Genomic DNA, 14662 nt, shown 5'->3' on the forward strand with positions numbered 1-14662 from the left:
GACATGGGAGCTGCCTGCCCTGTCCCCATGGGCTCACCATCCCATGTGGGTGGGACAGGGCTCTCATCCCACCCAGTGCCTAGGAGAAGGGGGTCCTGACAAGCAAAGCCAGGTGGCCCTGCAGGAGGAGGTGGCCCTGGGGGAGGAAGCGAAGTCCCTTTTCTATTGACTCAGGCCCCCACCGCCATGCGCTCCTGTGTTGCTTCTGGTGCACGGGGCTCATTGGTGCTCCCCAATTTGATAGAGGCTCAGTCCACCCCACTGACCATCACGTTCTAAAGCAGGATTACTCAAGGGTAGTAGCACCATGGATATCTGGGGCCAGATCCTTCTTTGGGATGGATGTCCCTGGCACCACAGGATGTTTAGATGCATCCCCGGCCTCTCCCAACTTGGTGTTGGTAGTAACCTTCCTCCTCAGGTTGTGAGAACCTGAAATGTCTACAGTAATTCCCATAAGCGCTGTTCTAAACCAACTGTGTGGATTTTAAAAACAATCCTGTGTAAACTCCCACTGCCCTGATGGGGAGGTTGTTAGAATGAGGCCTCAAGCAAGTTGTTTCCCTTATCTGGAAAGCACGGTTTGGATGAGGTTTTGTGACTTGGATGAAATGGCTGTGGTAACACATGCAGTGGTGTCTGATCTCCTTCATCTTGCTTTTACTTAAACAAATTTTTATGTATGTATTTATTTATGGCTGCTCCGCCCAGCATGTGGGATCTTAACTCCCCGACCAAGAATCAACATGCGCCCCCTGCAACGGAAGTTGTTATTGTTCAGTCACTAAGTCATGTCCAACTCTTTGCGACCCTGTGGACTGCAGCACGCCAGGATTCCCTGTCCTTTACTATCCCAGAGTTTGCTCAAACTCATGTCCACTGGGTCATTGATGCCAGTGGAGAGTCCTAACCTGGATCTCCAGGGAAGTCCCTCTTTCATCTTGCTTTTAAAGATGTGCCTGTGGGGACTTCCCTTCAGTGGTAAAGACTCTGACCTTTCACTGCAGAGGGCACAAGTTTGATCCCTGACCAGGGAACTAAGATCCCACATGCTGTGTGGTGTGGCCAAAAGATAGACAAAAGTGTCTGGGAATTCTCATGCCCACCAGTTGGAGAACCACTAGGTGTTTTCCTTTTAGCAGTGATGTGCTAGTCTGGGGGTCGCTAGGTCTCAGCTGATGGCCTTTTGTACCCCAGGTTTTCCCATGAGAATTGTTAACAGGCACCCCACTCAAACATCATAGAGCTCGAAAGACACTGCTTTGCTATAAGGAGCTGATTTCTTGGGGAGACTTGTCACTCACGGGATCAAACTTGTTACATTATGGTCTCAGCTTAGATTTTATGGGCCAACTGCTTACAACTGTTGTATGTGTGTGTTTTCATATTTCCTAACAGACAAAGAAGGTGGCATCATTTCCCAGTTTTGTGGCTGGTAAGTGACTGAATTTTCTCTCTGAGGGGGTGGTTGCATTTTTATGTCAATGCGAATGGGACTTTGACTTCTGGTTTCCTCCTACAAAGATTGTGCATAAAGCGCCCCTTCCAGGGGAGCAGTTCTGTAATAAGGCAAGGTGTGAGGGCCCATGTCATCTGTGGGAGTTCCAGTTGGTTAGGAAACAGTAGAACATCTCAGGCTTCCCAGGTGGCGATAGTGGTAGAGAACCCACCTGTCAATGCAGGAGATGTAAGGGACATGGGTTGGATCCCTGGGTTGGGAAGATCCTCTGGCAGAGGGCATGGCAACCTGCTCCAGTGTTCTTGCCTAGAACATCTCCCAGACCGAAGAGTCTGGTGGGCTAGGGTCCATAGGGTCGCAAAGAGTCGAACACGACTGAGCAACTTAGTACTCACACACATAGAACATCCCATTTAATTACACCTTCAGTAATGGCCTCACACATGACACTGATGATTAAATTAATCAATTGAAATGTGTCTTTATAAGCAGCTAATTGTGATCTAACACTTCTGATTAGGGTGGATATAATTGCATCCAAATTCAGGCTGATTTTTTTTTTTCTTAAAGACTCTTCATTTCTTTCTCCTCTCCTGTCTCTTTTGAGGAGGTTACGATTGCATTCTAATATTCAATGAAAACCCCCAGCTGATCTGTTCTGTGTCAGTTTTGATGTGGGGAACATATCTGCTTGGTTCTTGTCTGAAGGGCATCAGGGAACCCCTAGCAACAACCTTTAGGATATCCTCTGACCAACCACATGAAGAACCTCTTAAAAATAGGATCTTTCTCTTTGCCTGGAGGCCTATTCCTGCTCTTGCTAGAGGGTTACAATCAATGGTGTCAAATTTATTAATTCTTTCAATAAACTTAATTTATTTTTATGAATGTTTATGGAAGCAAGGTTAATTGATCGTCAGAAATAAATAACGTAAACCTTTGGTATCCTGGTTTTCTTTTAAGTAAAGAACTAAAAAACCTGGGAAACTGAAGTCCTCAAATTCCTTACCTGAGGGGTCCTCACGGTGGTAATGAAGCCATTTGGGTATTTTCATACAGTGGGCACTTCAGATCTGAGCCTTGACTTGCTCTTAAAATAAGTAATTGGGGTGAACCTTTCCAGATAAGACTGCTAAGCCGAAGCTTAGCAGCTCTCACCTCCTCCCCATTAGCCTGTGACAGGGCAGTGCTCCCGAGCCCAGAGAAGGCCTGGGTGGACACGGGGGCCCCGCTGGCCCAGGGTGCTGTTGGCCCAAGGATGGGAGTCAGGAGGGAGCAGAGCATCCTAGACAGGGCTTAGGAAGACCCAAAAGACTTGTCCGTGTTAGAAACAGACAAAACCATGTTAGATCTTGTCTCCAGGACTCTGTTTGGACAGTGTGAATGGGGCTTGGACATGTTTTAAAACTGGGGCATTTATTTACTACTAGAGGTTTGTTAAGCTTTTTCTGAATAGTGCTTGGACCATGCCAAGTGTCATAAGAATGCAAAATTATTTCTACCCCAGAAATCCCTGTGTGCTTTCCCCCTTCCTATCTGTATGGCCCAGACCCCTAATCCCTATCTGTGCTGGAGACCACTGTCAAATTTCTTATGAATCCTGCCAGAAATTTTCTGGGTGTATGTGCTAAGTCGCTTCAAACATGTCTGACTCTTTGCGACCCCATGAACTATAGCCTGCCAGATTCTTCTGTCCATGGGATTCTCCAGGCAAGAATACTGGAGTGGGTTGCCATGCCCTCTTCCAGAGGATCTACTCGACCCAGGGATTGAACCCACATCTCTTATGTCTCCTGCGTCGGCAGGCGGGTTCTTTACTACTAGCATCACTGGGGAAGCCCACGTAAGTCTATGTATAGAACTTTAAAAAATATTTTATTGAAGTGTAGTTGATTTTAGACCTTTTCCTTAAATTAGATGTTGCACTGGCCACCTGGATCTGCACTTCCTCCCTCACTTCTTGGTAGATTTCATTTCTTGGCAGAGACAGCAATTGTAGCTCCACCTGCTTGTTCAGGTGGCAACACAGGATGTCAGTGATGTGGCTGTATGTTGGGATATTAATCAGCACCCCTGGATTGATGGATTGATGGTTACTTAATTTGGGATTTATGGTTGGCACAGCAATGAGCAGCCTTTTGGGTGTGTCCTGATGATCAAGTGTGTGTTACTTTAGATAGAGGACTTCTGGACAGAGCATGCCTGCAGCTTTACTTGGCACTTCCTCAGCACTTTACATGCACTTCTCCAGGACTCCTGAGTTTCTTTTGGGGGCCTCTGGGCTCCTGCCACTAAATTTCCTCAGAAGCCCCGCTCCCAGGGCTCTCTCCTCAGTGAAGTAAGCTCCATCCATCCAGCCTTGTCTATAGCCGGCTTTCCAGTCTTCCTCCTCCAGGCCCCTTCCAGGTCTTGTTGATTGAACCTCCTGGGTGAATCAGTCTGTTGCTGTCCATTTGTCCTATTCCACACCACCATCATCGCCACCACCACCACAATCACCGTCTTCACTCTACCAGCACCATCACCACTATGACCATCACCATCATTATCATCACTTCCTTGCTAGGACTCCTGCAGTAACCTCCCAGCTCTTCTCCCTCCTTCCCCTCTGCTGTTTGCCTATCTGCTGCCTTAGTTACCCTGCAAAGGTTTCCTGACGGATACCCTGCAGTGACAGTCCTGAGTGTGGCCCCAGAGTTCTCACATCTGGCTGGTACTTGCTTTACAACCTCCACTTGTCCTAGCCATTGGCCCACCCCCTGCTCCAACAATTTGCACATCTCTGTGCCACCTCAGGGCCTTTGCACCTGTTCTTGCCTCAACCTGAGGAGCTCTCTCCTTTCCCTCTGTGGCTTGTTGAGGAGAGGGGCTTAGAAATGCTTTGTGCCTAGATCAGTGACAGTGATCTTGGGCAAAATATTTGACTCCACGTAGACTGTCCTTCTTTGTAAAACTAGAACACTGAAATCTACTTCACAGGTTTGATGGGGGCTTGATGGAGCAGGGGATCTAGTGTGTTGGGCTGGGGGCTACACTTGGTGGCATTTTGTGCTCACACTCCCTTTCCCATCTGAGGCTGTGCTCTGGCCTCCCCAGCCACCCCCTCCACGACCTCCGGGGGCAGCAGGCACAGCTGAATGAGACAACTTGGGGCCATGCCCCTGGAAGCCTTGTCCACCCCCCTCCCTTCAGGATAATCCCTCCAAGGTAGCATGGCCGGGGCTCCAAGATATGGCTCTGGGCACCTCCGACCCCTTCCCTGTTCAGAGAAGCCACTGGGGCCTCTGGTTCCCCAGCGGGTGTTTCACACGAAGGCTCCCTCCAGCAGGGATCACATGGGCACCTGTTCTCATATCCAGGCTGAGCAGCAGCATTCTGATACACGCATGTACGTGTGCGTCATGCAAAGGGAGTTAGTAGGAGAAATTCTTTCTGGGGACGCAGATTCTGTCTGGTGCTGTGTTGTTCTGTCTCCCTCTAGTGGGCTCAGCTGCGTGTTTGTTCAGGAGTTGAACAAAATAAGGACTATACTCAAAATAAGGACTATACTCAAAATAAGTTTATACTCAAACACGTGGGGCCAGCTGCTTCAGTCTTAGAATGAAGCTGGTTAATCCTTGCTCCTGCATTTGGTGATTGGAGTTGAGAGCTGTGTCTGTGAAGATGAAATACCCCCCCTCCTACTGGCCACTCCTTGGTGCTTCCTAATGTGTATGGGGCTGGGTGGGTGTCTGAATGGCGGGCTGGTGTGGGAGGTACTGTCGTGTGTAGTGTTTCCTATTTGAAGAAAGAGCAAGGCAGGAGTGACATGACCCCCCCTCCTTGGAAGGGGAGTGTCTGCTGGCCTTGTAACAAAGCCCCCAGTCCTTCACTGGCCTTTTCCCAGGGAGCAGGTGTCCATGGGTGTGGGTGGTGGACCCCGCAGCCTGGAATTGGGTGCCTTTACATCAGAAGTCTGTGTCCCTGATGGGCCCCAGATCTGATGGGCACCCAGATGGGGCCAGCCTTTAGTAAGTCTACTCTGGGGTGTGGGGTGAGATAGAAAATGTCTGGGAGCTGACCACCCTGGGAACTGGCAAGTGGAGCGTTAAAGACAGAGACCTCAGGTCTATCTCCATCCCCAGGGATGGCGGGGCACGGAGTACCATGTGATCCTCCACCCACCCCACACTTGCTGAGGACCAGACCCTGAGCACTGTCTGGGGGTGTTGGGCAAGCATGACCCCAGGGCTCCTGGGACCACCTGGACTTTCCCTGAGAACAGAGTGACGCCATGTACTGGTCAGCAAGGGCTTCCCTGATAGCTCAGTTGGTAAAGAATCTGCCCGCAATGCAGGAGACCTGGGTTCAATCCCTGGGTTGGGAAAATCCCCTGGAGAAGGGACTGGCTACCCACTCCAGTATTCTGGCCTACAGAATTCCATGGACTGTATAGTCCTTGGGGTCACAAAGAGTCGGATACAACTGAGTGACTTCCACTTCACTCACTGATAAGATGGACCCTGGGGATCATGCTCACTGGGGCGCAGGAGGCATGAGGTGGTAAAAACGGAAGTGCCCCTGTCAGGAGCACTGAGGGTCGGGGCAGAGGCTACTATTAATGCCTGAGCTGGATGCCCTGTTCCCTCTGTTGGAAGTGACTTCTGCCTCTGCCTGGGTCATGACAGGCCTGATGTGCCTGAGTGTGGACCAGGCACCCCAGTGCCTTCCCCCTCCCATTACCCCTCCCCTGGAGCCCCCAGCCCTGCCCGGCTGGAAGAAGGTTGTTCATCTGCAGAGCAAGGACCATGGCGCCTGATGGATGGACAAGGAGGGGTCCTCTCCCAGTGCCTCCCCCTCCCATCACCCCTCCCCCATCTCCCCATCCCTCTGCCATCACACCCTTCCACCACCCCTCCCCCTCCCATCACCCCTCCCCTGGAACCCCCAGCCCTGCCTAGCTGGGAGAAGGTTGTTCAACTTCAGAGCAGAGCCCAAGGCACCTGAGATGGAACAAGCAGCCTGATTTGACCCCCGGTTGTGGAGCCGCTCTCAGAGGATCTGGTTGAGGCTTCCATACAGGCAATCAGAGCTTCCTGGAGGAAGCCATGGGGGCCCCTAGGTGCATCCTCTGGGGGCTGTTGAGGGGAGGATGTCAGGGTCAGTGGGAGAAAGAGGGTCCCTGGTGTGTCATGATTCCAGGGCCCCCAGTTCTATGCCATCAGGATGGAAACTGCCCTGGGGCATTCCTGAGTCAGGACCTAATAACACTGCATGTGTGCATGCTAAGTTGCTTCAGTCATGTCCAACTCTTTGTGACCCATGGACTGTAGCCCACCAGGCTCTTCTGTCCATGGGATGCTCTGGGCAAGAATATTGGAACAGGTTGCCATGCCCTCCTCTAGGGGATCTTCCCCACCCAGGGATTGAACCCACATCTCTGGCACCTCCTGGATTGGCAAGGAGGTTCTTTACCTCTAGTGCCACCCAGAAAACCCCATATTAACATTAGGTTCCTCTTAGGCTTCAGAACCCTCACCTTGTTCTGAAGTGCATCGTAGAATTAGCCTTATTGCAGGAGCTGCTGCTCTGGTGTGAAGAGACAGTTGTCCCTTTTTCATCCGTGGTTTCCCAGTGTGTGTGTCTGCTGGGTGAGCCTAGATATGGGTCTTCAGGCCAGTGGGCACTCACTGTGACCAGTCTGGGAGCTTTGATCTCAAGCCCATGGAGCTGGTTTGTTGGAGTGAGAGTGAAGCTTACAGCTTTCCTCCAGGCATCCCAGACACACATGCAGGCTCTTCTCCTGAGGTTTAAAGAGAGCAAACGTTGCAGAGAGTAAGTGTGGAGACCTGCCCTGAGTCCAGTGTCGGCCTGAGGTCGGGTCAGTGAAGTGGCGCCTTTGTCTCAGGTGACAACCTGCTCAGTGCCCCCCAACTCAGTCCACAGATCCCGGGTATCTGGGGTGGAGACACTGGCAGAAGCTGGAACCCCTCTAGGAGTGGCCTGTCCAGGATGCAAGCCATAGCTTCCTGTGGCTGTTGACATGTCAGTTAATTAGGATTGCATATAGATTTTAAAATTCAGTTCTTCTGTCACACTAGCCAACATGTTCAAGTTCTGAAAAGCCAGGTGAGGCCACCGGTTCCCACATTAAACAGCTCAGAGATGGAATATTCCAGATCTTACTGTTGACAGCTCTGGTCTTGAGGCAGCCGGTGGAACAGAGACCATGTCACCCAGCCTGGACTGGGGCACGTGGAGCAGGAGGAGCCAGACTGGCTTGTGAGGGGCTGCAGGCCTGCGGGAGCCCCAGGGCACACAACTGGAGCCTGGTGGGCATTACCATCACTGAAGCCTGGTGGGCTGTCTGGAGTCCCAGGGCTCGGGGCTGATCAGGAGATGTTTGGGAAAGGGCGCCCTGGGGTTGTAGCACACCACTATCCCCTTGGAGGCCTGAGTGTCTGAGGTACAGCTGCCTGGCCTGGCTTTGTCCTCCTGGGGCGTGCAGGGTTTCCTGGCTGGGGTGCAGTTACTTGCTCTGTGCACTGTGGGGTCATGGAGGCAGGACTCTTACCCCTGCCTGAAGGCCCCTGGCCCTGCTGCCTTGCCCCTGCGTGCTCTCAGAAGTTGACAGCTGTCCCCCCTCAGTTCCAGGGCCCTGTGAGCCAGAAGACCTCATCGACGGGATCATCTTTGCAGCCAACTACCTGGGCTCCACGCAGCTGCTTTCGGAGCGGAACCCATCCAAAAACATTCGAATGATGCAGGCACAGGAGGCTGTCAGCAGGGTCAAGGTATGGGAAGCCCAGGACAGCTGGGTTCCCTACAGGGAGCACTGGAGGGGGTGGGCGACACGGCCCTCTATCCAGCTGTGACCCGCCCTCCAGCCCTGGGTGCAAGAGTGGGAGCGTCTGAGGTGCCTGGCGGGGCCGAGGGAGATGGGGGTTGGGGGCGCAGAGGCTCGTTAAGTAACGAGGACCTGCCACTGGGCCCCCTGGACATGCAATTTGTAAAATGTGATTGTTGTGAAGTGTCCCAGTCATGTGTGTGTGTATAGCCTCTAGTTCCTTTTTGACAGTCTGTGTACCTATAGTGCCAGAGTCCTTGCAGAAGGGAGAACAAACAAACAAAATTATATGTTTTATTTAAATTTATGACCTCAAGAAAAGCTCTGATGTACCTGCAGCTCCGGGTGGCTGTCGACTCGATCACCTGGGTTTGAAGTGTGGGTGTGGCCAGGCTCAGGGGCAGGAGGGCAGGACCTCATCAACAAAGATAACAGGGTCAGGAGAGAGGAGGGGTGCCCCTCCGGGCAGTCGAGGGTCTGTGGACGTCTGTGCCCCTGCAGCCCACCCTCCATTCTGGTCATGCTCTTCAACTGAGGGAAAGGGGCTCCAGACATGAGCCCCCTGTGCTGGTCAGGAGGGGACAGAGCAACCCAGCTCACTTTGCGCCCACCTGTTTTTCTTTCTCTTTCATGCTGCTCAGAGGATGCAAAAGGCTGCCAAAATCAAGAAGAAAGCGGTGTGTAGGATGTGGGGTTTGCGTGTGTGTCTATGGCTTGTCCTGTGCACTGGGAGGGGGCAGGGAGGGCCCTAGGAGCAGAAATGATGTGGCAAACCCATTTTCTATTCTCTTGGTAGGTCAGTGCTAGACTTCTGAGTGAAAAACCACCCACTCACAGAAGCGTTTAATTGTTGTCCTTTTTCATTTCCTTTTTTGAGTCTCCGTGAGCTAGAGCATGGTCACTGCCATGTGTGATGTGGCTGGTTTGTGTAGACATTGTAAAGTGTGCTCTGATGTGACCGTGTGATGCGTTCAGTGCCTAGGCCCCCTGTACAGAGTTAATTAAATCGCCCTGATATTTAAAGACTCATTAAGTTTAATTTACTGAATCGGGATGAAGAGAAGTGCTGTCTGCCCAGGGGACCCTTTCTCTATGGAGAAAATTTCTGGAGCGTGGGCAGGCTTTTAAAAATCTCGGGTCGACCTTCAGTTCTTTGTTCAGCAGTCTGGTCGGTAATGCTGGGTGTGTTCTAACCATCCTCCCACTTCAGGAAGTGTCCCATGCTCGGTGTCCAAGGGGCTGGCTGGGCCCTGGCTCTGCTTGGGCATCAGGAGAGTCAGTCCCCTGTGCCCACCTGGACACCACATTCTGGTGGCATGGGTCAAGGACCCTGCCAAGGGGCTCCCTCCTGCTGCAGTGAGACATTGTCCCTCTGGCCCCATGATGCCTGCTGTCTGCCCAGTGGTCCCTCTTTGGGTTCCTTCAGCTGCAGGAAAGGCAGGACCTCACACACCCACCTCTGCTCCAGCCACCTTTGTGCTGGGTACCCCCCAGGTATAGCAGAGAAGGCCTGGCCTTGAAGACCTGCAGTGGGATGTGCTTTCCCTGAGGAGATGCCTGCCCATCCCGGGCAGCTGGAGTAGGATGGTCAATGTGGACCCCAGCCTTCTCTTTGGGTCCAGAGAACCCAGAGGGGTTGGGCATAGGCACAGCAGAACTCAGCTGCCAGCCAAGGCCAGCGATGACCTCCACAAAGGATTGTTCTTTCTCTCAGCCAGGAAGATGCTCGGGGTCATTGCCAAGGGCCCCTTCACCGGTCTGCCTGCAGCTGGCCAGGCCAACAACAATGGGAAGGTCCCCGTGAGGAAGCAGGGTCCCCAGCAGAGAATCCCCACCCCAGGGGCTTGCCAGTGTAATCGCCATGCACAGGAGTAATTAAGAATCCCCTGTGACTGGCTGTCTTGGTTTGGGCCAGTCCTTGAGCATGCACTCAGCTTCCAGAACATTCCTTTACACATCACTAGTGGCCATACAGTGGGCATACCCAGGAGAGGACGGGCATTTGTGGGGTGGCTTCTCCAGTGTCCTGTGAGGGCAGCGCCCATTCTGGTAGAGATCTTGCCCTCTTAGGGTTTTTGGAAGATGGCGGGGGAAGGGCGGGGGAGTTGACACAGTCATTGACATGACTGTGCCTTTAAACCAGAAGAAAATGCAGATATGCATTTCCACCAGTGTGAAAAATCCATCCCCCTGCCTTTCCTGGCGATACTTGTAATCCCAAATCCAAGAAATGTAGCTCTAGTACCAGACTTGGTGTTTCTGCTGTGTTCCAGAGGTTGGGCAGGCAGGCTCGCTTCTCCTGGACTGGGGGGCTGCACTCTGGATGCTGCGGCACAAGCCTCCCCGGCATCCGGTCCCCTCCTGTTCAGCCTCCTGGAAGCAGTCCCCCTGCCGTCCTGTGCAAACCGCCCCAAGAGCTCACTTAGCCGAGATGGGCTCGGAAGCCCGCGTTTAGACTCCCATGGCTGCTTCTGCCGACGAGCTTCTCCCTCTAGGGGCGCTCAGGGTCCTGCATGAGATTGTCAGGCCTTTGTCTGAGTTAGTTTTTTTTCTAAGGTTTGTAACAGTCTCCACCATCCTTTCTTAGAATTCTGAGGGAGATGCCCAGACACTGACGGAAGTGGATCTCTTCATCTCCACCCAGAGGATCAAGGTGTTAAATGCGGACACACAGGTGAGCCTGGGGAGATGGGGGGGCTTTAAAATCGTGCTCAGGAACTCCCAGGAGAGCCAGGTCGAGCTGCAGACCCCCTCTGCGGGGCTGAGACCATGTCCTTGGGACAGTCCCCCGGCCCCTGCCATGGAATATAGAGTGAGCTCTGTGGGGTGGGCAGCAGCCTTGGGCTGGGCGGGTGAGGCTGGTGATCAGGTGTAGCAGCAGCGGGCATGAAATAGAGACATGATGAAGGGGAACCGGGGGTGGGGGGAGCAGGAGTCCTGTGCTCACCCTCGGGGTTCCCAACGGCCCTCTCAAGGCCTCTGTGCACCAGGATGGGAGATGGAGCTGGAGGGCGGAGACCCAGGCCACCCTTGGTCCCCAGCGTGGCGGTACTCCAGTGGGGAGGGTCCTGAGATCTCTTGCCTGTGAACTATGTGCCCAGCTTGTGTCTGACTCAATTCTGCTAGTCTTCCTGTGCCTGGGTCTTTGCATGAGCCTGCTATTGTGGGAACAGGAAAGCCAGATGGAGGGGGCCGGGAGCTGGGGGAGCTGGGCCACGGGTGGATGAGCTTTGCAGAGCCTAAGGGAGGGAGGGAGGGAGAGTGGCAGCTGTGGACAGACGTGGAGGGCCTGGCTTACTCTGGAGACAAGCGGGAGAGGCCAGGTGCCGGGGTGACGGCCCCCTGCTTCTTGCCCTTGGCAAGTGGTCCGGGTGGTGACACCAGGTGTGTGAGCAGCCATTTCCTCAGCTCCCTGTGGCCAATGGTGTCAGATCCAGTGACGACCTTGTTGGACTCGGTTACAGTGTCGGAAACGCAAACTAGTGATTTTCTCACTCTGTTCTGAATTTTGTTATCTAATGTGCTCTGTGTATAACAGCTTCCTTTTCCTTTTCTCCTCTTTTCTTTTATTCCTTCTCACTGTGGACTTCTGAACTTTCCTTAAACTTGTGTTATAACCACCCTCCCCCATGGGCTTCCCTGGTGCCTCTGATGATAAAGAATCTGCCTGCAGTGTGGGAGACCCACCTTCTATCCCTGGGTTGGGAAGATCCCATGGAGGAGGAAATGGCAACTCTCTCCCGTATTCTTGTCTGGATTATCCCATGGACAGAGGAGCCTGGCGGGCTATAGTCCATGGGGTTCGCAAAGTGTCGGACACGACTTAGTGTCTAACACTTTCACCTCACATAACCCTACCGTTGTTGTTCTCTTGGGTGCTTGCCTGGGCCATCCTGGAGCCCTGCCCTCGGTCTCAGATGGCATTCCTGAGACACTGAGATGTTCTTAGGCCTCCTTGCACTCCCACTTCAGGCCTGGAACCGGATGTTCTCCGAGGAACCTTGGTTCATGTCCCTGGGGAGTGACATACAGAAACGAGACCTGGGTGCTGGCTGTGCCTGTTGATGCTGAGAGGCTATTGATCCTGGGCCCTGGAAATGAACCGAGCTGGACAGTACTCTTTTTAAAAGCCAGGGGTTTATACACGTGCCTTGTACTGGAGCCCAGCTCCATAGGGTCTTGCTCACTGGCCCCTGATTCCGCGCACAGCCTCAGTCCACAGTGTGGATCACAGCTCCCGACACCCTTAGTGTGCTGCCTCCCTTGCTGTCTCCTAGTGTGGACCATGTCCTTGCTGGGGAGCTGAGAAGGGCATAGGATGGCTCTTACACAGCAGATGAGCTGGTTTAACTGCTCAAGGCCCAGTGGGTGGGACAACCTGGTGGATGTCTGGGGACAGAAACGGCAGCAGCATGTGTGTCTTGGGGCAAGAGTGACACTGTGATGTGGCTCCTGCTACGGCCTTCCCTTGCCGATCGATCGTAGAGGCCCTTCCTCCTCATGGGTCTGTCCCCGGGTGGCCAGAACTAGGCCTTGTCCCTCTGACCTTTGAGTCCAAGTTCCCCATGGGGCCTTCCACCTGGCGAGAACTCAATTCGAAAGCATCAATTCTTTGGCGCTCAGTCTTCTTTAGTGTCCAGCTCTCACGTCTCTACATGACTACTGGAAAAATCATACCTTTGACTAGATGGACCTTTATCAGCAAAGTGATATCTCTGGTTTTTAATACACTGTCTAGGTTTGTCATGGGCTTCCCAGGTGGCCCTAGTAGTAAAGAATCTGCCTGCCAATGTAGAAGACATAAGAGACTCGGGTTCGATTTCTGGGCCAGAAAGATCCCTTGAAGGAGGGCATGGTAACCCACTCCAGTGTTCTTGCCTGGAGAAACCCATGGACCGAGGGGCCTGGCAGGCTACAGTCCATGGGGTCGCAAAGAGTCAGACAACTGTAGAGACTTAGCAGCAGCTAGATTTGTCATAGCTTTCCTCCCAAGGAGCAAGTGTCTTATTGTGGTGCTGGAGAAGACTCTTGAGAGTCCGTTCTTTGGACTGCAAGGAGATCAAACCAGTCAATACTAAAGGTAATCAACCCTGAATATTCATTGGAAGGACTGAAGCTGAAGCTCCAATCCTTTGGCCACCTGGTAAGAGCCGACTCATGGGAAAGATTGAGGGCAGGAGGAGAAGGGGACAACAGAGGGTGAGATGTTTAGATAGCATCACTGACTTGATGGACATGAGTTTGAGCAAACTTTGGGAGATGGTGAAGGACAGAGGAGCCTGGCATGCTGCAGTCCATGGGGTTCCAAAGAGTTAGACATGACTTAGCAACTAAACAACAACAGGGAGCTACCTGAGCGGGTCAGGTGCAGGACACTTCACCGCTTTGGCCTTTGTTTCCTGATGTTTCGTGGGCAAATGTTCTGGGCTAGCTCCTCCTTCTGGCCCCATCCCTCATCCACCCACCTGTCAGGGTCCTCACCACCACCACAGGGTCCATAAGTTGATAAGAGGCCTTCCAGGATTCGGCATTTGGTTGCACTCAACCCTGAAATTCACTGAGCACCAGGGCACAGAGCAGAGTCAGCAAAGAGGAGGATGCCTGGGGCTGAGCCTGGGGAAACCCTGAGTCCTTCTCAGTGGGGTCACTCAGGATAAGCTGAACTTTTTGGCCACAAGCTCTGACCGCACAAGTCAAGTGTGGGTTGTCAGGAAGCTAGAGAGCGTCAGCTCCCAGGGTCCTCTGTGGGGGCTGGTCACATGGCCATCTGTCCTGCCTGCCACCCACCAAAGTCTCAGACTCCGGACAGCAGTAGGGTTCAGGCTGGAGCTCACTGGACCAGATGCCTCAGGCGTGCTGAGCCTCTCTTACCACATTGGGTAGGGTACCCTCCTGAAGTCCAGGTTTCCAGATGAGCTGAGGGCCACCCGTGGGCAGGCCTTTCTGCAGATGGTGTCAGTCCATCTTTGCACCACCTCCTCTCGCTGATGCTCCTGCAGGGGACTGCAGCCCCGGGGACTGGGAATTGGGCCCATCCCTGAGAACTTGAGGGCTGGACACGTTTCCAAGCATCTCGGAGCCCCATTGACTCTCAGAGGAGAGCTTGGTGGAGAGGCTCAGAACTCCCTTTCCTCCCTCCTCTCTTCCCTCTTGCTGGGTCTTTGGTGTCTGAACGGGGCTCTGGGACGGGGCATCAGCTCCCGAGAGTGGACTGGCCAGAAGTCGCCATTTCCTTTGCCTGCTTGCTCAAGGTCAGGCCTTAATCCACATGGCTCCACATCCTGGTGGCCACAGCATCATGGCCCTGCTCTGTGCAGCCACTACCAGACCTCTATTGGCCAGGCCCACCCCCTGGGTAAGGGGCAGGCCCATGCCGT

The 14662-nt window shown here is 53.2% G+C and overlaps 1 protein-coding gene across 2 annotated transcripts in view; it reads left to right on the top strand.

Moving 5' to 3' along the window:
- The window catches only part of APBA2 (amyloid beta precursor protein binding family A member 2), a 41523-nt gene that overhangs the window by 14955 nt on the left and 11906 nt on the right, over positions 1-14662 (top strand). The window contains exons 3-6 of one of the 2 annotated variants that reach the window (XM_068991157.1): positions 1399-1435; positions 8087-8232; positions 8927-8962; positions 10873-10959. In XM_068991157.1, the coding sequence (XP_068847258.1) occupies positions 1399-1435; positions 8087-8232; positions 8927-8962; positions 10873-10959 (306 nt within the window). The remainder of the gene's footprint in view (positions 1-1398; positions 1436-8086; positions 8233-8926; positions 8963-10872; positions 10960-14662) is intronic. The other variant, XM_068991156.1, reaches the window with a different exon arrangement.

This window comes from Capricornis sumatraensis, chromosome 19 (genome assembly GCF_032405125.1).
Source record: "Capricornis sumatraensis isolate serow.1 chromosome 19, serow.2, whole genome shotgun sequence".
Lineage (NCBI taxonomy): Eukaryota > Metazoa > Chordata > Mammalia > Artiodactyla > Bovidae > Capricornis > Capricornis sumatraensis.